We start from the raw sequence: 26699 nt of genomic DNA on the forward strand, positions 1-26699 counted from the left end.
TACTGTGCTAAGTCACACTTTCTCCTCCAGAGCCATCTGGGTCCAGTGGCCAGATATGAATCAGGACTGAAGATGATCCTGGATGTGAGGCAGAGTCAAGTGACTTGCCCAAGGTCACACAGCTAGTAAAAGACAAGTATCTGAATCCTCCTGATTCCAAAGCCAGGGCTCTATCCACTGAGCCACCTAGCTATCTCATCCACCTAGGGGAGGAATGAGTAGCAAAAGGAAAATACCTGGAGCGAAAATTTTTCAGTTGGACGGAATAAAATAGTTGTAACAAGATTAGGTAACTATATATATTCCAAATATAAAATTTAGATATAGAATTTTTAAATTTTTCAGTTCTTATTTGAATCTGCTAACCTAAAAATAATATCAACTGACTCTATTGTATCAAGATCTCTTTTGTCAGAGATAAGTTTAACTAAGAAGTGGATCTCTGCTGTGAAGACCCACTCCTTCCATTATTCCAACTGTATGAGATATGAACCTTCACTGACTGGCATCCTAGCCTATATTCTAGAGTTCATGGAACTCAACCTGTGCCTTATTTCCCCCACTCCCTATGCCACAGCTGTCTGTGTTACTGGCAGGAAAAATGCCTCTCATCCCATAATAGAGGGGCTGTTTTTCAAAATTGTTTGAATCATTTTCACAGATTCAAAACAACTATATAGAACCTGTGTATAGGGCAGAAAAGGTTTGTGCTACTGTGCTGGGCTCCCAGAGTAAATCTTACTAGGAGGTACTACTTGCCCCTTGGGGTTCTGGGTTAGAGAGGCACCTCAGACATTCATGCACACACATACACAAACAGCAGTCTGCATGTCGGTTAGACTGCGCTCCTTGGGAGCTTCCCATTGTTTTTAGCAGTGCCCATCCACTGTGTAGACTTGACTTCCTTATCTTCTTCTGAATGAGGACTACATTCTTATGAAACCCCAAGAACCAATGATTCTCCCAACCCCTGACACAATGGTCTTCAAATCCGCTCCTCCCTGATTTACAAATGGAAGGGCCATTCCAAACCATCTATTCCATTCTGTTCATTTTAAAGTTGTGAAAATATAAGCCACGGGGCAAAGAACATCACCCAAGGTCACCCCTATGGCCTATAATTGCTGCCTTTTCATGTCTTCAGTTGAAGCAAGCTGACCATTTATGTTCTGGGAGAATTCCTGGGCCCCTTCTACTGAGGGAGCAGCCACTGCCTTATCTGACCCATCTGGACAGTGCCTAAGGACTGTCCTTAGGCAGGGTCAGGCCTGGGATCACTACTGGCTTTCCTCTTAATTCTGGCCCTAGTTTTCCTTCCAGAATCAACTTTTCTTTTCTCTAAATTTTTACCACATGCTTCAGATCATCACAACACTGAAGGCTAGAAATTCTGGGACTGTCTGTAACATTGGGATGATGTCACTTAAAACTGCAATCACACTTTTCTCAAGGGGGTCTAGTGTTTATTACTTAAGTGAGTCTCAGTACACAAATTTTACAGAGAAGGACACGAAGGACAAGAGAGGAACAATACACAGCTCAGAAGGGAAAGGAAATGTCCTCACTTGGTCAGCATTTCCCCTATATCACACTGGCTCTCACCATAAGAAGAGATCACAGCAGAAGAGGAAGATTTGTTGTTGAGGACGTTCACTCTCAGGCCTATGAGGATTATTTGAAAGGCTCAGAGAAAGAATTGTGGGGAAATAATAACTATCTTCAGATTTTTAGACAGATAAAGAATTTAATACACCTTACCAGGAGGTAACTAGTTTGCTTGGTGGATAAAGCACTAGGAAATTCAAATCCAGCCTCGTTCTAGCCTTGTGACCCTGAGCTAAGTCACTGTTTTCCTTAATCCACTGGAAAAGGAAATGGCAATCACTCCAGTATCTCTGCCAAGAAAACCCCATGGATAGTATAGTCCTCCAGATCAGAAAGAGTTAGATACAACTGAAGAACGACAATACTGGCTTACTAGGTACTGAGAATAATACTAAGTAATGGAATACAAATATAAGTAAAAAGAAAAAGTCCCTGATCTCGAGGATCTTATGTTCTATGAACAATCAGAAAGTCAAAATCTCAGAGACAGTAAAGCTAAGCCAGCCAGCTGAGATTTATACCCAGTTCTTCCGATTCCAAGTCCAAGTAATTTCTGGTTTTAAAAAAAAAAAAATGTTTACTCTGAATCATGACAGGTTCTTAACTTTTGAGTTTATGAAGCCCTGGGTTTAATCTGATCTCTGCTCTCCTGACATCTTCCCATTCTTGGCCTTTTAACTATTTTGTTATCTATCATGAATCAAATGCCAGAGTAGTTATCATATTTTTACATCACCTAAATTTCCTTTCCAGAGTCATCCCAAAAATAACATAATTTTAATTAAAAAAAAAAATTAAGGGGGCAGCTAGGTGGCACATTGGATAGAGCACCGGCCCTGAAGTCAGGAGTTCCTGAGTTCAAATCCGGCCTCAGACACTTAATAATTACCTAGCTGTGTGGCCTTGGGCAAGCCACATAACCCCACTGCCTTGCAAAAAAACTAAAAAAAAAAAAAATTAAGGAAAAAAGTTAGTAAAATTGATCAATATATTGAAAAAATGTGAGAATATATGCAACGTTCCACCCCACAAGAAACTCCTACACTTCTGCAAAGGAACGAAGAGGGACAAGGGGGGGGGGGTGTCTTCTCAAATCTCTTTGGGGGCTATGCTTATTCTTTTATTCTTTGTTAATGTACAGTGTTTTTTTTTTTACAAGAATATGTGGTAGCTAATCTCTCCCTTGACAGTATTGTAGTCATTGTGTATCCTATATTCTTGGCTCCCATGCTTTTCTATTAATAGCTTCATGTATTACAATTTGTTTAGTCATTCTCCAGTTGCTAGGATTCCACTTGGCTTCCACCTGCTATATAAAGTATTACAAAACTATTGTGTTGTGTTTAGGGACTTTTTTTATCAATAGCTTTCTTGGAGTGTATGTCTAGGAGTACAATCTCCAGGACAAAAGATAAAGACAACTGAATCATTTTTTGTCTGTCTAGTTACAAATTATTTTCTAACATGAGCAAACCAAATTCACAACTCCAGAAGGAGTGGTACTAGTGTACCTATCTCCACAAAATTCTTCAATATGGTCTACTGCCATTTATTGTCTTCTCTGACAATCTGCAGGATATGAGATGAAAAATGAAGTTGTTTTGACTTCTATATCATCATTAGCAACTTTAGAAACTTTCTTACATTTTAAAAATTTTATTTATTTAAGGCAATGGGGTTAAGTGATTTGCCCAAGGTCACACAGGTAAATAATTATTAAGTGTCTGAGGCCAGATTTGAACTCAAGTCCTTCTAATTCAAGGGCTGGTGTGCTCTATCTACTGAGCCACCTAGCTGCCCCATTAGATCATTAACAGTTTGCAAATTTTCTTTCTTTTTGGGGGAGGGGAGAATTATTTAAATCTTTGACCACTTTTGAGGAAATGACTCGATGTACAGCAACACATATGGATGCATGTGGAGGCTAATTGACACAGTGGATGGAGTGCTAGGTCTGGAGTCTGGAAGACCCCAGTTTAAATCTAGCTTAAAACACTATATCTGAATAAGGCAATTTCATACTGTTTGCTTCAGTTTCCTCATCTGTAAAATGAACTGTAGAAAGAAATGGCAAATCCTTCCAGTATCTCTGCCAATAAAATTCCAACAGGATAACAAAGCGTCACACATGACTAAGCAATGTATGTATGTACACACATTCACAACTGGTGTGATCATACTTAGTCCTCCAAATATCTAGGATAACATATCTTTATCTGAGATATTTGATAGACAGGATTTTCACCCATTCAACTATTTTCCCTCCCTGGATGAACCATAGGTAGAGAAATTTTTCATCTTCATGCAATCAAAATTATATCTTTTAATTGCCTCTATTCCCTGTTTAAGAATCTGTCTCCTACCAATAGCTTTAAAAGGTATGTTATATACTTCTACTTTTTTAATGATATGATGTTTAAACTTCTGGTCACATATAAAATTTATTTTTGAATATGGTATAATTTGCTGCATCTGAATTTCAGACTGCTTTCTAGATTTTCCAATAGTTAGCAAAGAGTCGGGTCTTTCTAAGGAATTTCTGGTTTTGAGTTTATTGAACACTATGGCATTGAGTTCCATTATTTCTGATATTCTGATATTCCTTGTCATGGAGAGAGCAATAGGGTTTGAATTTGAACCTAGGTTTGATTCCAAACCCAGGTCAGCTGATAATGCCTGAGTCTTTAGTACAGATTATTTCCCTGGAGCCCTGCTCTCTGGATGTTTCCCCCACCATCTCATCCCTTGCCCTTAAACTCTCTTTACTCATCACACATCAAGAGCCTGATTAGTTTTCTTATTCCAGTGTTCAAAAGACCAGCTATCAGTCTCCCCAGGTAGCTTTGCTTCACCTTCTGGGGAGCCCCCCTTCCATACACATCAGTCCTATCTCACACCTCTTTAAGATACTTCCTCACTAGTCTTCCCTCACCTTTGTACACTGGGCCCAAACACTGTATGGACGAATTTGAGAGTATTCAACACCATGTTATTCCTTTCCCTGGGAATCCTTTTCAGCTGCATTAGCTCATCAAAGCTCAGAGAACTAACATCTGCACTTTCAGTTAATGTCACTCAAACCCAGGGATCAAAGTCCAGAGGCAACTCTGAATACTTCTGAATACTTCAGAAGGAAAATCATCCAAGGGGGTGAAAGCAGAAAAATTCAAAAAATTCAATTGTTGCTACTGCTCCTTTGGTGCATGCTGAGCCAGTGAGAGCCAATAAAAGACATAGCAAGGAGAACAGAAGAATAAAAATGGCTAAACTCCAAAAGATTCAAAATGAAGAAAAAAAATTAGAAGTATAATGAAAGTGAAAAACCTTCACTGAGTGTCCAAATGTTATTGTACATCAGATAATTTAGTTTTACTGAAGTCTTATAAATGTAATGGATGTAAGAAATAGGACTGAAACCTTATTTGTACATAAGTGTTGACCAAATGTGGGAAAGCCATTATCATAAACAGATACATATAATATACACACACACACACACACACACACACACACACACATATATTCATATTTTGTTAAGCAATTGAGGATGAATACTAGAGAAAAACATTTGAAAAGTAATAAATGGGGGGCGGCTAGGTGGCACAGTTGGATAGAGCACTGGCCTTGGAGTCAGTAGTACCTGAGTTCAAATCCAGCCTCAGACACTTAATAATTACCTAGCCGTGTGGCCTTGGGCAAGCCACTTAACCCCATTGCCTTGAAAAATCTAAAAAAACAAAACAAAAAAGAAAAGTAATAAATGTAGATGCTCCCCTCAAAAGGTCCATTTGATCCTATATCAGAGCAAACAGACTACAGAAAAGCCTTCTAAGTATAGTGCATATGAGAAGCCTTCACAGACAGTTCAATCCCTTTTCTATAACAAATGATTTCTACTGCAAAGAAGTTATATAAATGGAACAAAGAGAGGAAAATCTTCACTCTGAAGCTGTCCCATTATCCAATATTGAAAGGCCTGGAGAGAACACATTTAAATAAAGATGGAGAAGTCCTCCATGAGATCCCAGACCTTTTAAATACCAGAAGATGAATACAGGAAAGAAACTTGATAAGTGTGTTAAAAGTGGAAATGTTTCACACAAATAAAAAATCTCACTGGATCCAAATCAAGGCATCAATAACAGAAAGAAGTCACAGAAATGGATGAAAGTTCAATCTTAGATAAATCACAGTTCAATCCTAGATAAATACTAGAAAAAAGCCCCATAAGTATAAAGAACATGAAAAATATTCATTAAAAAGACTGTCAGGGGGAGGCTAGGTGGCACAGTGGATAGAGCACTGGCCCTGGAATCAGGAGTAGCGGAGTTCAAATCCGGTCTCAGACACTTAATAATGACCTAGCTATGTGGCCTTGGGTAAGCCACTTAACCCCATTGCCTTGCAAAAACCCAAAAATTAAAAAAAATTTAAAAACTGTCAAATGATCAATATTGGAAAGGATGTGGGAAATCTGGGACACTAATACATTGTTGGTGGAGCTGTGAACTCATCCAACCTTTCTGGAGAGCAGTTTGGAATTATACCCAAAGGGCAACAAAAATGTGCATACCCTTTGATCCAGCAATACTACTACTACTGAGTCTATACCCTGAAGAGATGATGAAAAAGGGTAAAAACATCACTTGTACAAAAATATTCATAGTAACCCTGTTTGTGGTGACAAAGAATTGGAAATTAAGTGAATGTCCTTCAAGTGGGGAATGACTTAACAAACTGTGGTGTGTGTGTGTGTGTATATGTGTATGTATGTATGTCATGAACATTATTGTTATATTAGAAACCAGGAGGGATGGGAATTCAGGGAAGCCTAGAAGGATTTGCATGAACTGATGCTGAGTGAGATGAGCAGAACCAGAAAAACACTGAACGCCTTAACAGCAACATGGGGGTGATGATCAACCTTGACGGACTTGCTCATTCCTTCAGTGCAACAATCAGGGACAATTTGGGGCTATCTATGATGGAGAATACCATCTGTATTCAGAGAAAGAATTGTGGAGTTTGAACAAAGACTGAAGACTATTATCTTTAATTTAAAAAAATTATTATGTAATTCTGCTATCCCTTATATTTTATTCTTCTTCCTTAAGGATATGATTTCTCTCTCATCACATTCTATTTAGATCAATATATACCATGGAAACAATGTAAAGACTAACAAACTGCCTTCTGTAGGAGGTGGGGAGAGGGAAGCAAGATTAGGGGGAAAATTGTAAAATTCAAAAATAAAGAAAATCTATCTTTTACAAAAAAAAAAAAAAAAGACTGTCAAGCAATGGAGTTAAAAGAAATGCAGGGGGCAGCTAGGTGGTGCGGTGGTTAGAGCACCAGCCCTGGAGTCAGGAGGACCTGAGTTCACATCCGACCTCAGACACTTAATAATTACCTAGATGTGTGATCTTGGGCAAGTCACTTAACTCCACTGCCTTGCAAAAACCAACACACAAAACAACAACAAAAACAGTGTAGAGAAGGCTCAAAAATGTCCTGCCAGGGGTGAGCTTTCAGTTCCAATTCAAATCATAAAATAACAGAAACTGAAGAACAAGAAGCCTTTCTAAGAGCTCCACCACCTGACAACAACCCTGCTGCCTTCAAGGAGTTCAGTTCCAATTAAGGAAGACGACAGATGGAGAGGAGCTGCAGGGAGGCTGCACAGGCCCACCTGCCCTAAGGAGCTAGCTAAGGGGCCAAGGGAGAAAATGGTAGGATTAGAGGCAAGTGGTAGAGATGGGGACTGAGAATAGGGTCAAGAGAGGGTGAGGACAACGGAGCAGCAACAGAAAAGGTGAAGAGATCTGGGTGGGGGGAAGGGAACTGAAATCCTCTAGATCCATCTGGCTAGCAGCAGGGCCTATTTGCCAGTCAACAGAGGAAGAGCCCAAGGATCCATTCTGCAACAACTAAGGAAAATATCTCAATAATAATAATACCTCAAAACTTCCTCACATAATACAAACTTTCTGCAACACTAGAAGATTCATAAACAAGGAAAAACTAACCAACTCTTAACTCTAGCTGAATGTATATATATTAATATCTTCCTATGATTTCTTGATCCATTGTGTTCATTCAATGAAGAATTCAAAACATTCATTTTTATTAAAATTAATAAATTCAATTTGACTGCTGATATTTTCTTCTAATTGATACTGCCTAGAATGTGAAGTCAGTCTTAATATTCTATGTTCTTGGACTCTAAAATTCCATTTTCTGATCATAATCTTTTATCATTCCATCTTAAGTCTGATGACCTCTATTACTATTTTCAACCTCACAATTACTTCACATCAAGAAAGGTCTCTGGGAGCTGTGGCTAAAGCACTAGCCCTGGAGTCAGGAGGAGTAGAGTTCAAATAGATGGATGGAGGGATGGAGGGAGGGAGGGAAGGAGGGAGGAAAGGAGGGTCTGGAAGAAGTTGGATCAAACAGAAATCTGATGAGCTGGATCTTTGAAGAGAATATTCTAGCCATAAGAGATACAAAGCCACTAAAAGACTAGGGAACAAGGAAAATGCAGCCGATGAAGAAGAATGAGGCTATTAAATAACAGAATATGGAAGGAGGTATAATGTGAGTCTAGAAAAACTAGCAGGAGCTAGAATGTGCTGGATTCTAATGTCAATTCAAGGAAAATTTTTATTTATCCTAAAGGTAATAAAAGGTCAATGAACCTTCTTGAAGAGAATGACATGATCAGAGAAGCTTTAGAAAAATCCATCTAGGGGTGGCTAGGTGGCGTAGTGGATAAAGCACCAGCCCTGGAGTCAGGAGTACCTGGGTTCAAATCCGGCCTTAGACACTTAATAATTACCTAGCTGTGTGGCCTTGGGCAAGCCACTTAAGCCCATTGCCTTGCGCAAAAAAAAAAAAAACAAAAAACCTAAAATAAAATAAAAACATTCACCTGGGTAAGGATAGGCTAGCCGGCAGGAATCTAACACATCCTGAGCAGCTAGTCTAACAGGATATAACAATCTTCTCTACGTTAAAGATTCTCAAATCTACTTATCCAGCCCTAACCTTTCTCCTGAGTTCTAGTCTAAAATTTCCAGGTGCCTACTGGATATCTAAAAATGAATGTCCTGGAGGAAATCTTAAATTCAAAATGTCCCAAACTGAATTCATTAACTTTCTCCCCAAACTCTCCCATCTTAATCACTTCCCTATCACTGCTGAGGGTACCACTAGCCTCCCAGTCACCCAGGCTGGCAACCTAGGGTCATCCTTGACTATCTCTCCTGACTCTCATCCCTCCCATATCCAATCTGTTGTATCCCTTCTCCCCAAGCCCCCATATTTTCTCTGACTCTTCCCTTACCCATCACCTCATGGCTGCTCCAAAGCAGTTGCTGCTGGTTGGTCTCCCTGCTTCAAGTCTCTACCCTCTATACAGTTATCAAACTGGTAAAGTCCAAGTCTAACCATACCTTTCAGGCCTACCTCCCTTTCAATAAGCTTCAGTGGCTCCCTATCACCTCTAAAATCCTGTTTGGCATTCGGAGTCTTTTATAGTCTGCCCACTTCCAACCTTTCTGGTCTTCCTTCTTCCACTCTCTCCAGGTACTCTCTGGTCCAGTGACAATGTCTCCTCGCTATTCGTGCCCTCCAGGCATTTGCACTGGGTGTCCTCATGGCTGGAATGCTCTGCTTCTTCACCTCTGCCTCTGGCTGCCTTCAAGTTCCAACCAAAATCCTACCTTCTACAGAAATTTTTCCCCAATTCCCCTTTTTCAAGAGCCTTCTCTCTGTTGATAATTTAAAATTTATCCCAGATATTGCCTGTTTGTTCATAGCTATTTGCCTGCTGTCTTCCCTAGCTGACTTCCAGCTCCTTTCTTTATACCCCCAGCACATAGTAGGTACTTCACAAATGTTTCCTGACTACAAGTTCATTTCCACACTACAATAATCAAGGACAATTCTAAAAGACATGTGATAGAGAATACCATCCACATCCAGAGAGTTTAAATGCAGAGTTTAAATGCAGACCAAAGCTTACTATCTGCAATCTGTAAAAGTTATCTTATGTAGTTATGTTTTTTTTCACACTAATGTTTTTTTCCTTATGTTCGAATTTGAGTCTTCTTTCACAAGATTAATATGGATCTGTGATTAGCATGGTTATACATGTATAGCCCATGTTAGATTGCTTTCTGTTGGGGGAGGGAGTGAAGAAAATATAAAACTCAAAACCTTGCAAAAAAATGACTGGTGAAAACTACTGTTGCATGCAGTTGGGAAAACAAATAGATGAATGCTTCCTGACTGAAGATGTGAATGAATGTGACCCTTTTGGAAAGAAATTTGAAATTGTGCAAATCCAGTGACTGAAATGTCTGTATCCTCTTGCCCAGAGACTCCACCATTAAGGCTTCTACTCCAGAGACACAGCTGCTGCTAAGAAGTCCCCATATTCATTAAAATATTTTTGTGACAGCAAAGAACCAGAAACATAGTCACTGCTCACTGCCTGGGGAATGCCTAACTACACTGGAACATGAAAGTAATCATAATGGAGCAGCCAGGAGGTGGCGCAGTGGATAAAGCACCAGTTCTAGAGTTAGAGACCTGAGTTCAAATTTGAAATCAGATACTTAATAATTACTTAGCTGTGTGACCTTGGGCAAGTCACTTTACCTCACTCCTTCGCAAAAAAAAACAAAAAAAAGTAACCACAGTAACTCATATTGATACAGGCACTGTTCATAAACAGCTGCTCACAACAACCCTGAGAGGCTGCTGCAATCATTATCCCCATTTACAACTGAAGAAACTGAGGCAAACAGGTCAGAGGACTTGCCCAAGGTCTGTGACAGGGTCTGAGCCAGGGTTTGAGCTCAAGCACCACCCACCTGCCATTAAATGGAATACTTTGGAATAAGAAATGGCATGACAAATATAGAAAAACGTGGGAATATTTTCATGAAATGATGCAGAAGGGAGTAAGCAGTACTTAAAAAAAAATCTACACTGTGACTGCAACAAATGTAATGGAAAGAACTAGCAACAATATAAAAAATAAAACTATAAGCTACAAAATTACAAAGAACAAGCCTGGCTCAAGGGAGGAGGAAAGTTTTTTTTAAATTTTACTGGGAAGTAATTGTGGTGATATTAAAAAAAAAACTTATTTAAAAATTCAATAAAATCATCCCCTAAAAGGGATTAGTTTATGACTCACCTCAAGACAGCATTCTCTATTGAGAAAGAATTAAGGTATTGATCAGTTAGAAGAGGTCCCTTGTATTACTCCAGAAGAACACTCTGGGGAGTATTCAAGGAAAAGCTTGAGTAGTGACTACTGTTCTAAGATATTACATCACATTTTCTTGGGATGTGTTTGAATGATGACGGGGAGAGGGAAGGAAGGGAAGAGAAAAGCACCAGTTTTCCAGTTTTCACTAACCCTGAAATGGATAAATTTATAATGTTCAACTAAAGAAAAATGGTTTTTTTGTAGACCTGTACCTAAAGCATAAAGGATCAGTATTGCTCTTCAGCAGTTACGTGATGCTGGCCAAATACAGATTAGAACCAAAAGAAAACCAGAATGGGCCCATGTCTTTGAAAGTCCTCCAGAGGTAGGGGACTTTTCAAATCCTTCTAGGAAGGTACTATCTGTTTTCATACCTGATCATCCTGATCCATATCTGGACAATGGACCCAAACTGCTCTAGAGGAGAAAAAGAAGCTGATGACTTTGCTCAGCCCTCCCTCACTTAAATCCACTTCACTTGCAAGTCTTCATCCTCCTGATATCATGGTCCTCCTTGAGAACAAAGGACAAACAACCATCTGTGAGAAGTAGGAGCTGCCCTATTGGGAACCCAAATGGCCAGTTCCATGTAACAATATAGCTCCTTTCTATCTTCTTTCTTTCTTTCTTTCTTTCTTTCTTTCTTTCTTTCTTTCTTTAAGGTTTTTGCAAGGCAATGTGGCTTGCCCAAGGCCACACAGCTTGGTAATTATTAAGTGTCTGAGGCTGGATTTGAACTCAGGTACTCCTGACTCCAGGACCGGTGCTCTATCCACTACGCCACCTAGCCACCCCTCTTCCTTTCTTTTTTTCTTCCTTCCTTCCTTCCTTCCTTCCTTCCTTCCTTCCTTCCTTCCTTCCTTCCTTCCTTCCTCCCTTCCCTCCTCTTCTTCCTTCCTCCCTCCTCTCCCCCTGTCCAATAGAGTTATCATACTCTTACCTGAGGGTGTTCTGTCCAAAGGAATGTCAATTTTCATTTCTGAAACCTCACAAGATATTTTAGAGTTTACAGCCTAGATTTTTTTTTAAGGACCATGCCTTAAACCCGTGTCACACTGGCTCTCATTGATTGTCAATAATAGATCTGAGGCCAAGCCCCAATTGGTCACCTTTTGGGTCCTGATTTGGCTAAGAGTGAATGAAACCCTGAGCATCTTCTCCTAAATTGATTTTTTTAAACTAGGTAAAAGAGGTCACTTAGTCTCATTTCTTCACTAATTTCTGTCTCAGACAAACTGAGACCTTAGACTTAGTTTTAAAAGGTCAAGGTCTCCCACTCCATCCAGAACTTTCTCCAGTTATCCTGATCTATATCTGGCCACTGGACCCAGATGGCTCCAAAGGAGAAAATAAGGTTGGTGACTTTGAACAGCCCTGCTCCACTTCAATCTAAATCACCTTCTTGATGTCATGGTTCTCTTGGAACACACACAATAACAACCAACCTGCCTAGCTGACTCCTGAGGGGCTCACCAAAAATCTGACCTTTTAAAAGGAAAATCAAGTGTTTCAAACATTTAGGAAGAGGTTGTTCTGAATGGTGATTCCTATCTTGACATCACCTTGTGTTTTGTATCTGGCAAGCTTAAGACCATACACCAGAAGCTCCTTCTAAACAGCAACACTTGGGAACTCTGATAATACAATGACCAACTACAATTCCAAAGAACTCTTGAGGAAGCATGCTGCCCTTCCCTATTAAGAGAGGAAAAACTCAAAAGAGCAAATTAAACATACTTCTTCACACATAACCAACACAAGAATCTGTTTTCTTTGATTATACATGTTTGTAACAGGAGTGTTTTTCTCTTGCTTTCTCATAGGAGAAGCTGGGAGGTAAGGCAGGCAAATTTTCATTTGAAAATAAAACAACATTTACTCCACAATATATTCTAAACAGATACATGACTTCAATATAAAAGACATACAATAAAAAAAATCAAAAGAAAAACAGATCCTACTTCTCTCGGATATAGATAAGAGATATATTCTTAACCAAACAAGAGATATAGGAAATTACAACTTATTTTTTCTGAAAAATTTCTGCAAAGACATTATTACTATAATAAGGATAAGATGGGGTGGCTAGGTGGCGTAGTGGATAAAGCACCGGCCTTGGAGTCAGGAGTACCTGGGTTCAAATCCGGTCTCAGACACTTAATAATTACCTAGCTATGTGGCCTTGGGCAAGCCACTTAACCCCATTTGCCTTGCAAAAACCTAAAAAAATAAAATAAAATAAAATAAAATAAAATAAGGATAAGATGGGAAGTGAAGTGACTGAGTGGGGGGAGGGGGGATCTTTTTAATCAAATTTCTCTGAAAAGATTTTGGTATCCAAGATATATAAATATCTGATATATGCAAACACACACATATATATATACACACACACACACACACATATATATATATATGTATATATATATATATACACATATGAAATAGCTAATGGACCTAACCATCTCAGCTCATGTTGAGAGTAAATGAGGAGGGTCTCAAACCCAACAGTAAATTAGTGGAGTGTCTACCCCAAGTTTATGAAGACTTTCCCCAGTGAAATGGGCAGATAAGAATAATTTGCTTCAATGGCAACAAAGCTGGCTAAAGCAGGGCTTAAAAGCTTAATCAGACATCAAGGCTATCCCCTGCATCCCCAGTCATCACCAATCCTGACTTTTATTCTGCAATTCTGCTTCACTTCAATCTAATTCATGTGAAAGACATCAATCATGATGTCATTGCTACTCTTCAAAAACAAAGGACAAATACAAAAGGTCCAAGGATATGAACACTTCTCAAAAGAAGAAATGCAAAGTGTTCACAACTACATGAAGAAATATTAATGAGAGAAATGCAAATCAAAATAACTCTGAGGTTTCAAAAATGACCAAAAATGGCAATAATGTTGGAGGGCACATAAGAAGAAAGGAACCCATGGAGCAGCTAGGTGGGGCAATGGATAGAGCACTAGCCCTGTAGTCAGAAGGACCTGAGTTCAAATCGGATCTCAGACACTTAATACTTACAAAAGAAGAAAGGCATCCTAATGGAATGAGATAACTTTAAAGTTTGTTTATTATGTACAGATATTATTTATATAATGAATTGTCCAGGACATTTTCTTTCTACTTGGTCTGCCTGTGACCATTTACCAAATGGAAACTTCTTCCCACTACTCTCGCCTCTTTCCCTGGGTAGGTCTAAAAGTAGTAATATAGGGAATTGTGTCCAGAATCCCTTTTTAGGGGTTCATTTAAAACAAGGGAACTTTGACTCCTCCTTTCATCTCCCCAGTTGATGGTACTCTAAAAGCTGCCGGTTGCAAGGACTCCAAAATCCATCCATATTCCAGATCTGTCTCCCTGCATTGAGTGGAGAGGCAGTTTGCAAGAGAGGCAGCTAGGTAGTGCAGCGTACAGACTACTGTGCTGGAAAACTCAAGAAGATCTGAGTTCAAATTAGTCTCAGACATTATAGTTAGATGATCCTGGCTAAGTCACTTAATTTTTGTTTGCCTCAGTTTCTTAGGAACAATTATAGGGGACACAATGGATGGATAGAGCACCCTGGTCAGGAAGAGCTGAGTTCAAATCTAACTTCAGACACTTACTAGTTGTGTGACTCTGGGCAAGTCACTTAACCCTGTTTTGTCTCAGTTTCCTCTTTTGAAAAATGAGTTTGAAAAAGAAATGGAAAACCCTTCATATGCACAAGGGTCAGTACAATGTCAACATAAACAAGTCCTAAATTTCTGGGAAATAATAAATGGAACTAAGGTGCAGAGAATGGGTTTAGTATCCCTCAGACATTTCTTCCTAAGAGCAACTGTCTCTTTTTTTCCATTTCTCCCTAGTTATACTATATATAGCAGCGCCATGTACAACACTCCCAAAGAGACAGTTGGCCTAGTATGACAGCTGCTATTAGAGAAACAGAGAATACACAACTCACTACTGCAATGTGGGAAACAAATTGCCCACTACAGAAGAGACAATCAATAAGCAAGAATATAAAAATTTGGCTGGACAGGTATACTGCCAAAGGTAAAAATGAAGATAAGCAGAACATTTGAGGACTGAGTTCATGTTCCTTTCTAAAAACTTTCTAGAAATCTGGAATCGGAACTGTTACACAATGACCTCTATAAGTTTGCACCTTTGAAGTTTTCCAAAATATGATCTACTTATTACCACTATGAAAGGGGAGGGAAGAGGGAGAGGCAAAAGAGTTCAGGGAGAAGACAGAAACAGAAGAATATTTACATACTTCTAAAGCAAAACAAAAAATACCAAACAAAAACCAAACCACAAAGAATCAGACACAACTGAAATGATTCAACACCACAACCACTACCTCCCCTTTCCTCACAGGATGTTTTTTTCCAAATGTGATGTTTGTGAAATGCTCCTCATGATGCCTAGTAATTAAGAAATGCTAGTTTCCTTCCATCTTGGGGTCTGAGTTTCAGCTCCCTTGAGCTGACTCTATCCACCTTTGGGTAGTTGTGCACCCCCAATCTGGGTACAATAGCCAACTGCTCCTTGTGGCTAGGATGGTTCATCTTTTTTTCCCCTATTGTACATCTCCCAACAAAAACTCTACAAAGGCAGTGGAAGAAACATCTAAGGGAAAGTTTGCTGAGTGGTATAGAGTTCTCTACACCAGTCCTCCTGAACCAGGGATGGCATCTGCCTCCTCCATATTCCCACATGGGCAGAAAAGGGCCCTACTTGGTCCTGGAGGCCAAAGACAAGATAAAGTGGGCCAGACACATGTTGGACGCCAACCTAAGGGGAGAAGGGAAGAGCTGGAGTCCAGGGTGCTGCTACTACATGGCAGAGGCTGCTAGTCCAGAGCCTACTGTGAAGAGAGAACTGGCTAGATGCAGAACAAGAGGGTGAAGGCTCCAATCCTTGGCCTCAGTTTCCTCATCTGTAAAACAATGGGTCGAAACCCAGCACCTCTTCCAACTATAAATCTGTAATCATGTGACAGGCACAAGGCCGGGGAAGATGGCAGAGGGATGGAAGGGAAGCAGAGGCTGTATGCCCTCTATGGGGGAATATGGCAGAGGGATGGAAGAGAAGCAGAGGCTAGATGCCCTCTACTGCTGGAGAAAAGACCAAAGGGACTCAGGCCAGGCCCAGTCCAGTGCCCCTCCCCAAAGTTGGAGAAGAGACTGAAGGAAGGGGACACTGAGAATGGGAATAAAGGGCAGGCCAAGGGTATGGATCAGGAACTGTGCAGGTCAAATTGATAAGACAAAAATCAAACAAGCCCTGCCTCTCTCAGTGACAGAGAAAACACCCCAGGAACATCCAAAAAGGCCACAATAGAGCTGAAGCTCACCTATGGGGGTAGTCATAAAGTCAGTTACAGGGAAATAAGGAGCCATGACAATTTGAGGGGTCAAAAGTGATAGCCCAGAACCTTAGTTCAAGGAGAGGTGATTGTGAGTCAGAACTGGGATGATAGGGACCTGGTCTAAAACATAAAATGTTATACATATGAAAAGGACATGATTTGGCAAAGAACTAGAGAAAAGGAATGATCAACAAGGTTGGAAATCTGGGTGACTGGGAAGATGGCAGCACCCATCACAGAATAAGGAAGTTCAGAAGACAAGAGGATCTGGGGGAGAGACTTGGAGCTTTGCTCTGGCCATGGTCTGAGATAGCCACCTGTTGTCTAGTGTGAAATGATAACAGGCAGCGGATGGTGAACTGGGGTTCAGGAGATTAGGCTTTGTGTTCCCAATCTGACCATGTTCCCTCCACTCAGAATAGCCACAATCCTGTAAAAGCCTCATTACCTCACCTCAGAATAAAAAGTCACATTACACCTTAATCCATTCCAGTTACCCCTATTACTGCCAGGGTCCACTAAAGAGTCCTGCTTGGTATGTAAAGGCATTGATTAAAGTGCCACTTCCTAGGTGTCAAGTTTGTGTTTTTCACCAAAGCAGTACAATGCAGACAACATGACAGAACCAACTCAGACAAAAATGCTGTTACCCGATCTAACAGCACGGCAGAAAGGGCCAGCCTTGAGGTCATCAGGACCCCATGAGCATGCATGTCTAATTCAAGAGGGTGGCCAACATGCATCAGAGGAGTGAGTTTCCCTCACTGAGGAAATAAATGGCCTGGGAAAATGTTAAAAACACCTACAGTCAGTGACATCATATGATAAGAATATCCCTATACGGAGACCACAATGATTTTTGTTTCATCCCCATAGATATACTCTTTACCAGCATAGTTGAAACCCCACTTAGCAGTGACTTAGCAGACACACCTCATAAGAAGTGTTTCGGCTAAAAATGTCATCCCCCTAGGGAAGAGGCAAGGCTGGTCTGCAGATCACAAATATACAGGCCATCATTCAAAATCTTTCTGGCTTGACCTGACCTTGCCAGATATAGGACACCCACAAGTAGAAGCTTGCTGCCCAGAGGTCACAATGAATTCACCTTTCCAGAAAACTTTACAGTCTCAGTCTATAACCCAGCTCCTGGCACACCTCACTCTATCTTCCATCTCCAGGTCATGCACCCTGGTGACCCTGAGGGTTGAAATGTTCTCCCCAGTCACTTGAGCCCCTTGGAATCTCAGTAAAATTCAGCTGACAATCCACCTTCTAGAGGAGGCCTTTCCCAATTCCCCTCCTACCCACTTCCCCACAAAAAATGTTCACCACCCTTCTACTCCATACCTACCCAGTTATTTTTCACACAAACCCCATTAGAATGCGAGTTCCTTGAGGGTAGGGGCTAGTTCTGCCTCTCTATGTATTCCCAATGCCTGGACAATAACATGTTATTTTAATAAATGCTTGCTGAATGACTGACAGATTGCAGATTGGCCAGAAAAATCAGGAAAACCATTAAGCAAAAAAAAAAAAATGAATTAACTACAATAATAAAAAGAGAAATGAATGATGCAGAATTCTAACAACCAAGCTGGGCCACAAAGAATGGCATGGTGTCAAAAAAGGGATTTGAGGGGCAGTTAGGTAGCACTGTAGAAAAGGGCTGATCCTGGAGACAGGAGGTCCTGAATTCAAATTTGACCCTCACTTGATATTTACTAGCTGTGTGATCTTGGGCAAATCACTTAATCTTATTTGTCATTTTTTTTTGCCCGAGGGCCTCCTGGATTTATACTGAATGTGGCTCTTTTGGTACCTCTCCAAAAGGCAAAGGTCATCCCTTCTCTTTAGCTTATCTAATAAAATAGTTTTCAATCCTGTCTCACTCTTTGGGGTTTTCTTAACAAATATGCTCAAGTGATTTACCATTAATCTTCTCCAACTCACTTTACAGATGAGAAAACTGAAGCAAACAGGGTTGAATGGCTTACGCAGGATCATACAGTTACCAAGGACGTAAGACTGGATCTGAACTCGGGAAGTTTTCCTGAGTCAAGGTCCAGCACCTTATCCACTGTGCCACCACTGACTTTCTAAATACTTTTTCTGCCTAGGTGCCCTATCAGATCTTACCCAAAGGTGCTTTGTAAAAACCCTTTTGTTCTGCTCTCTGGGTTACATAGCTCAAGATTCTATATATGTCATCTGCAGAATTGAGACCCATATGTCCAACACTACCTAATGATGGTACATATGACACTCTTAAGTGGCTAAATAAAGTGCAGAATACCTGTCTGTATCCTAAGCTGGTACATTCTTGCAGTGACCAGTAAGAACCCAGAAAAAATTGTTATAAGGTTCTTAGCAAAGGTGGGGGCAAATAGATAGGAAAGGCAGCATGAATACTGTTTCAGTTGATCTCTACTTTTTTCCCTCTTTATTATAAGGGACAATTCTCTTCAAGGGAAGTGGAGAAATCATTGGTCAGCTGCACATTGTGCAAAACCTAAACTGATAAAATTTTTTTTAAGCAAAGAGGTAAAGAAATTCCACAACAGATTTTAAAAATAAATGAAGTAGGGGTAGCTAGGTGGCACAGAGAATAGAGCAACAGTCCTGGAGTCAAGAAAACCTGAGTTCAAATCCAGCCTCACTCAATAATTACTTAGCTGCGTGACCTTGGGCAAGTCACTTTAACCCCACCGCCTTGCTAAATAATGAATGAATGAAGTGGCAGGACTAAAGGGTCTCCAAATTGTCTTCTCTGAACCTTCCAAAATCTCGTTTAACAGGCCTCCCCCAGCTCGGGGAAAGCCTTAAATACTCAGGCTTTCCTCTGGGCTTCAGGTCCCCCACGAGGATCCACCGGCCTGCTCCTGAACCCCGAGCCTCCCCAAGCAGAAGCAACTCTAGGAAAATGCAGAAACAGGAGCTGACCACACGCACCCCAACAGCCTCATCAGCCTGCGCTGATCTTCTCCGCTGCTCACGGGGCTCCCACAGGGCGAAGCTTCATTTCTGGTGATTTTCTACAGAAAGGCGGTGGGAAACTGGCAAGCAGCGCCCTCTGCTCTCCGGGGCACCCCAGCCCGCCCTGCCCACATTGGGCCGGCCGGGGGGCACCTCCTGCACCCCCTTCTGACTGACCGCCTCCACAGCCCCCCACCCCGCCCCCACAGCTGGCACACAGCCGGCCCTTCCTAACTGGCTCCTCTCGCCCCAAAAAAATTTTTCTAAAAAAAAAAAAAAAATTTGCCCAACGGCCCCGTCCGGGCCCACTTTCCGGCGCGGGGGCCGCCTGAGGAGGGGCCGCAGGCGGGGAGGGCAGGGCCGGGCCGGGAGGGCCGCCCCCCGCAGCCCGCAGCGCGGGGTCAAGGCCGGCCCGGCCGCAGCCCCGCCCCTCCGCCAGGGCGCCCCTCCCCCCCGGCCGCGTCCCGGGCCGTCGCCCAGACAACAGGCCCCGCCCTCCCCACCCACCACCTGTCACAGCTGCCCCGCCCCCGCCGGGGTCGCCCTCCAGGGGCCCGGCCGCCCCCGCGGCCGCCGGGAGGCGCCTCCAGCCTCCGCCTCGGCAGCCCCCGCAGCCACTCCCGAAGACCCGGATGGAGAGCCCCCCCCCCTCGGCACAGTCAAACGGTTCGGCGTCAAACACAGACACGTTTTCTCCACAGAAACAGCGTAAAGGAAACCTCATTACCCTCTGCGCTGCCGTCGCCGCTGCCCAAGGCCGCGGGGGCACCGTCCATCCGCCCGGCCGAGGAACGGAGCCGCAGCAACAACGCTCCGACGCAGGCACCCAACGAACAGGGTTTTTTTATTTGTGACGTAACTTCCGCCGTACCTAGACGGGGGCGGGGGCTGAGGAGCATGCGCAGAGCCGCTCGGCCATGCTTCTGGTCCGAGACCGCCGGTCACTAAAAGCTCCTTCTTGATTGGCTGAGGAGCCGGAACTGGGGCCGTCTCCCCGCCCCCATCCGTTTCGGCTCGGCCTTCGGGCCCGCTGTCTGCGGCCTGGCTCGGGGCTATCCCCGGCCTTTTGGGGGGTGAGGGGCGCCCCCCACGGAGAAGCGCCCCGGGGGGGAGGCGGGAGGCGCAGAACTTGAGCCCGGTTCTGGGAGGGAGAAGGGGGGCGTGCCAGGGCCGGACCCCGAGGGTTCGGCTCGAAGCCGCCTCGGGGAGGGAGGACCCTCCCCAAGCCCGAGACGCCCCCGGGACGGAGTGAGAGTGAAGGCCCAGGCCCAGTGGGGCCTGCCTGTCCCGCTCTGAATCCTAAACAAAAGCAGGCCAAACGGAACCTGAACCCTCCCCCCGCCGGCCTTCAGATGCCTGACCCTTCCCCATACCTCAGTTCCACATGGGCCAATTGAGAGTATTAAACTAAATTGACCTCCAAGTTCAGATTTATTTTAATTTAAAATTTTATTTTTCCCCAATTACCTGTAAAGACAATTTTTTAAATTCATTTAAAAAATGTGAGTTCCAAATTCTCCCTCTCCTCCTCCCTTCACTGAGAAAGGAAGCAATTTGATATGTTAGACTTGTGCAAGTCATTGAGGTCAAGCCAGGATCTCAGATCTGTGGAAGCTATGTAGTGAAGTGACTGAAGTTTGTGATCCTGGAGTCAGAAAAACCTGAGTTCTAATTCAAACTTAGCTGTGTGACCCTAGGCAAATGACTTTACCATTTATTACCTTTCTCAGATAATCCTCAACTGTAAAAATGAACATTGTTTATTGCTAATAATTGTTATTAAGCAGCATCTACCTCCCTGAGATAAGATAAAATTCTTTGCAAAACCTAAAACACTATATAAATGGTATCATCATCTATGATCCTTGTGATTCAATGCAAGCATTGCCAGAAGGGTGGATGCCACAAAGCTTCCATTGGCTACCCAGAATGCGGGGAGAAAGACCACAAATCTCTCCAGTGAGTGAAAGCTCTGGGGAAATGTTTGGAGTGCAATTTCACAGAACACAAGGAGGCAAGTTACTCAGAAGGGGGAGCTCAGAGACAGGCTATCTCAAAGGGCACACAGCCCCTGGATACTATTCCTCCTCTTGCCAATGTACATGTTGCCAATGTGGGCAGTCACAGCTGTGGCAGCAGCTCTAGAATAAGGAGAGGGAGCTCTGAGTTGTGGAAGGTGAGAGAGGGATGATCAGAGAAAGGGAGATGAGCATGACAAAAACACCAAGCCCCTGGGCCCTTCACTGAGCAGCCTCATCTTGCCTGTTCCTTCCTCCTCATCAGGCCTAATTATTCTGCATGTGCGTCATACTCTGGCAGCTTGAGCCCTCAGAGACAGCCCAGCTCAGTCCTCTCCTCTCCTCCATATCCCTCCCCTTGTTTTCTCTGTGTCTCAGAAAATCTATTAGATTGGAAGCTCCTTGAGGACAGGTTCAGTCTTTGCTCAGCACAGTGTCTAGCATTTATTGAAGGAAGGAAGGAGAGAAGAAGGAAGGATGAAAGGAAGGAAGAAGGAAAGAAGAAAGAGGACAGAAGGAAGTAAAGAAGAAAACTGGCTCCCAACAAACCAGGATGAGATCAGTGACAAAGAAAAGATGGGGTGAAGAATAAGGAGCATCTGAACCCTTTGGGGGTGCTTTCATTGTCTTTTTGCAGTCATGGGATAGCTTTTCACCTTGGGAGCCTGAAAGCTGCATCTCGGCACAAGACTCTAGCAAAGCAATAGGTAGAATTGACAAAGAGGAAGACTGGACTCGGGAAAACCTTGATAACAATGAGAGGCAGCAACCCCAAAGGAAAACAGACCACCTGGGAGATGGTGGGACCCAAGAACACTGAGCAGAGGCTGAATGGCCATTTTATCTCCTGGGCTAGGCAGTGGCTACAGCTCTGGACCAGAGCCTGGAAGACTTGGCTTCAAATTCTAACCTATTTGAACCCTCTATTGAGTAGAATATTCCCTCTTAAGAGTTAATATTCTTAGGGCAGCTAGGTGGCCCAGTGGATAGAGCACCCGCCCTGGAGTCAGGAATACCTGAGTTCAAATGTGACCTCAGACATTTAATAATTACCTAGCTGTGTGACCTTGGGCAAGCCACTTAACCCCATTGCCTTGCAAAAAAAAAAAAAAAAAGACTTAATATTCTTAGTGAAGTCCTCTCAGGGTTAAAAATCATTAAAACAAAGACTATTGCTCTTAGACTATCCTTAGGAGAGAGAGAGAGGCCTTGCATTCCCAGTCAGACACCCTCCCAATTCTGCTAGGGAGTGAAATTGGACTATTTCCAGAAAGATCTTGCATTGATTCTGTTAGGGAGGGAACTAGTGGAATACTTCCAGAGAAGAGACCTTGCAGTCTTAGTTAGTCACCTATTTGATAATAGACTATGAAAACAATAGCCTGCCTTCTCTTGTTTGATAAGTGCTAAATTAAGAAGGCCTTGCATACTCAGACATTAATTCATCTAACAGAAGGTCATTAAAAATCTTCTGATGCCCTTGCCATCTGGATGGTGAGGTGATATTTTATGAAAACCTTTTATTCTTCTCTTTGTTGCTGGATAGATTTTTCACATAAAGATTGTAACTCTGAAAACCTTAACCAATGAGGTTGGAAGGGAGTGGGGCTGGGGGGGGGGGGGGGTTCATGCTAGGCCATAGAATCTTGCTTGACTGTCACCTCGGGGCAACTCCTTTTTCAGTACCTTTGTGAGACTTGGGGGTGCCCTTTTCTCCAGAAAAGCCAAAATAAGCTTTCCTTTTTGCTCAGAGGACTCTATTTTTTTAAGTGGATTCTTATCCCACACACTATGAACCACTGAAATTTTTCAGCTTCAGTTTCCTCTGTAAAATGAGAATAAAAATAGTACCTACACCAAGGATTGTTGTGAGGATCAAATAAAATAGCATATAGTTAGTTCTCCCTTAATATAAGCAGATGGTTTAGCAATTGCATCCTCCCCTAGAGGGGCTCCAGGTACCCCGAGGTGCCCCTCCACAGCTCTCCCTGCCTCCACCATAGCCCTAGTGGCTGCCAGATTGATCTGACACTGCTACCCACCTGCTGCCAGAGCCAGACAGTATCTCTTTACTAAATTCACATTTCACCCATTTGACTCCCCAGACAGCAATAGCAGGACCCCAGGCTCCAGCTCTGGCTCCCAGCAGGTTAGGGCAGTGGCCCAGCATGGGTGCCACCAGGGGAGGGGGGTCTCTCCTCCAGGCACTGAAGCCTTCCATGATGCCAGGCTGCAGAGCCACAGATGGGGGTGAGATGAGGAGCCTGAGGAGGGAGGGAAAGCACTGCTGAACCCTCCACTTATGTTAAGCAAAAACTGGCAGTGAAACCTTTTGCAAATATAAAAACAGTATATAAATAGGGCAGCATCTTATTCAGGCATGAAATGGACTTTGGCGGTCGCTGAGGTCTTTCTTTTCCCAGGACAGGGTGACCTGGGCCTTGCCCCAGGCTACTGAATTTAGAGGGAACCCAGAGACCTTCAATAAGCAATAAACATTCATACTTGTTATCTAGTTGGCAAGAATTATTTAACTAAGGAATTCTATTTTTTAAACACTTACCATGTTCTTAGTGAAGTCGCTACATAGCTCAGTGGATAGAGCATGGGACCTGGAGTCAGGAAGACCTGAGTTCAAATTTGACTTTAACCACTCCTAGTTGTGTGACCTGTGCAAGTCACTTCACCTCTGTTTGTCTTAATCCACTGGAGAAGGAAATGGCAAACACTTCAGCTTTTTACCAAGAAAACCTCATGGTCATCTACCCAAGACGATGAACAGCAACAATGTGCTCTGTATTGTGTTACTTGTCCTTTCTCCCTCCTCTGGCTTCCTTTAAGGATCAGCTAAAATCTTACTTCTACAAGAAGTCTTTCCCCATCCCCCTTAACGTTAGCATCTTCCCTCCATTGGTCATTTCTGATTTATTATGTATATATCTTTGCTATTCATAGTTGTTTGCTTATTGCTTCACCCATTAGAATATAAATTCCTGGAAGGCAAATCTTGCCTTCCACTTTTCTTTGATCCCCAGCTTTTGGGACAGTGTAGATGATTAATGAATGCTCATTAATGCAGTAGGTAGGAGTGCCCACCCTGAAGTCAGAAGGATCTGAGTTCTAATCCAGCCTCAGATTTACTAGCTGTGTGACCTTGAGCAAGTCACTTAATCCTGACTGCCTCGCCTCCAGGACCATCTCCATCCTCCCGATCCATATCTGGCCAGTGGATCCAGATGACTCCGGAGCAGAAAGTGAAGCTAGTGACTTAGCACAGCCCCACCCCCTTACTCAAATCCAATTCATTTGCTTGTCATGGCATCAACTCCCATATGTCATGGTCTTCTTTGAAAACGAAGGACATCATCATCATCTTCATCTTCATCATTCACAACAATGCTTCATAATTGCTTGTTGACTGTTTGTGTTTTTGCTTCAGTACATTTCAGAGCTGTTGAAACAATAAAATATCAACATCCTTTCTGCACCAAACTGTGCTAAAGAGGATTTTGAGAATGTTACAGTCTCTTTAGGAAGGAAGGACAGATGCTAAGAGATACAATTGTAACTTCCATTCTAAGGCAAATCACCTGTAAAATCTCTCTTTCCTGCTATGTTTGTCAAGAGCCTGAATTAAGTGGACAGGCTGAGGCTGAAGTGGACTTCTCTAGGAAGTCATTTTAGTTTTTATTTGTGAATAGGATTACTGCAACCAAAACAAATGAAGCCCTAATGTGTTATTTCCTTCTCCAGGGAATTAAGACAAACAGGAGTAAAATGACTTGAAAAGGGTCACATAGCCACAGAAGTGACTAAGGTCAAATTTGAATTCAGGCCTTCTTGATTCCAGGTTCAGTGCTCTATCCACTGAACTTTCTGTATTCTCAGAAGTTGATATTATTACAGCTAAGTTATTGTAAATCATTATCTGCTTTTGTTTTGTGACTGCCTTTATTATTTATCTATTATTTATATATATATGAAATTAAATATTTAATCCTGAGAATAAGGAATTTTTTTTTAGTTTTGCCAGGCAATGGGGTTAAAGTGGCTTGCCCAAAGCCACACAGCTAGGTAATTATTAAGCATCTGAAGTCAGATTTGAACTCAGGTACTCCTGACTCCAGGGCCGGTGCTCTAACCATTGTGCCATCTAGCCGCCCTGAGAATAAGGAATTTTATAGAGATATTTAGATAACTATTACTGCAAAAGTTTATTAGATAAATAATGTTAAATAAATCATATTTGGTGAAATTGGGTGGAGCTCTGATTTTAATTGAGATGTTGAAATTGTTCTGATTAAAAAGGAAATCTATAAATATAATGGAGCTCATAGTGGACATATTAAATATGCTGTTGGGAGTGCTTTGTCTCCAGCTCATTCAACTGCTGAGGAAACTAAGGCAAACAGGATGAAGTGACTTGCCCAGGATCACGCTGCTAGCAACTGTCTGAGGCCTGATTTGAACTCAAGAAGATGAATCTTCCAGATTCCAGGGTCGATCCACTGTATCTCCTAGCTACCCTATAAATACTTGCTGTTGTTGACTCTCTTCTGTCGATTTTTACTCCTAGGGACCCCATTTGGAGTTTTTTGGCAGAGATACTAGAGTAGTTTTTGCCATTTCCTTCTCTGACTCATTTTACAGCTGAGGAAACTGAGGCAATTAGGGTGAAATGATCTGCCTAGGGTCACACAGCTAGGAAGTACATCTGAGATGCGATTTGAAATCAGGTCCTTCTGACTCCAAGGTCCACTGTACCACCTACCATACATAAATTCTTACTCTATAATGATAATGAGAGTTTGATCAGGACAACCTTGGATCAATTTGACTTGTCTCTCTCCCTAGTAAGTCCTAGGTATTGTACTAAGGATTGGGGATGCGAAAAGCCCCAGATGTCAGTCCCTGGTCTCAAGGAGCTCACAATCTAAAAGATGGAGACTCCAATCTGGATTTTTCCTAAGTGGCTGGAAGAAGGAGGTTGCCATGAAAGGTGGAAACAGAACTAAAATCAACCATGGAGACAAGGAATACCTAAAGTGATGCTAACCAAAATGGGGAGATGTGTGGCAGCTAAAAAGAATGGTGTCATCAGGGTGAGAGCGAGCAAAACTCTACTCTTTTCTTAATGATTCCTTAGATTTATCCAGGTAAATTTATCATTTTGCCTCTATTGATTCAACCCAGTCATCTAAATTGCCTACATCTCACTCCAATTATACTTCCTAAATCGTTATTGGGGGAGGAGGGTGGATAAGAGGTAGAGAAGCATGTTGTAAAATATAAAATGTATTGATATGTGGTAGCCACATGTCATAGCAGATGGAGTCCTGAATTTGCGATCTGGAAGGCCTGTTTTTGAATCCCACCTTAGATCCTGAACAGCTATATGACCCTGGGAAAGTAGCTTCATTGCAATCTCATTTTCCTCATTTGTAAAATGA

General features: G+C 42.3%; 2 protein-coding genes across 3 annotated transcripts in view; both read right to left on the bottom strand.

Annotated features, from left to right (window-relative positions):
* The window catches only part of LOC141509577 (uncharacterized), a 264113-nt gene extending 244066 nt beyond the window's left edge, over nt 1-20047 (bottom strand). For both annotated transcript variants that reach the window (XM_074219209.1, XM_074219208.1), the window contains exon 1: nt 19959-20047. The gene's annotated coding sequence lies outside the window, so the exon portion shown is untranslated. The remainder of the gene's footprint in view (nt 1-19958) is intronic.
* The window catches only part of LOC141509580 (uncharacterized), a 113597-nt gene extending 93519 nt beyond the window's left edge, over nt 1-20078 (bottom strand). Inside the window, 1 exon segment of the mRNA XM_074219211.1 lies at nt 19959-20078. Coding sequence (XP_074075312.1) covers nt 19959-20007 — 49 coding nt within the window. The 5' untranslated portion in view covers nt 20008-20078.
* Nucleotides 20079-26699: the final 6621 nt, after the last annotated feature.

Source organism: Macrotis lagotis, chromosome 1, assembly GCF_037893015.1.
Source record: "Macrotis lagotis isolate mMagLag1 chromosome 1, bilby.v1.9.chrom.fasta, whole genome shotgun sequence".
NCBI lineage: Eukaryota > Metazoa > Chordata > Mammalia > Peramelemorphia > Peramelidae > Macrotis > Macrotis lagotis.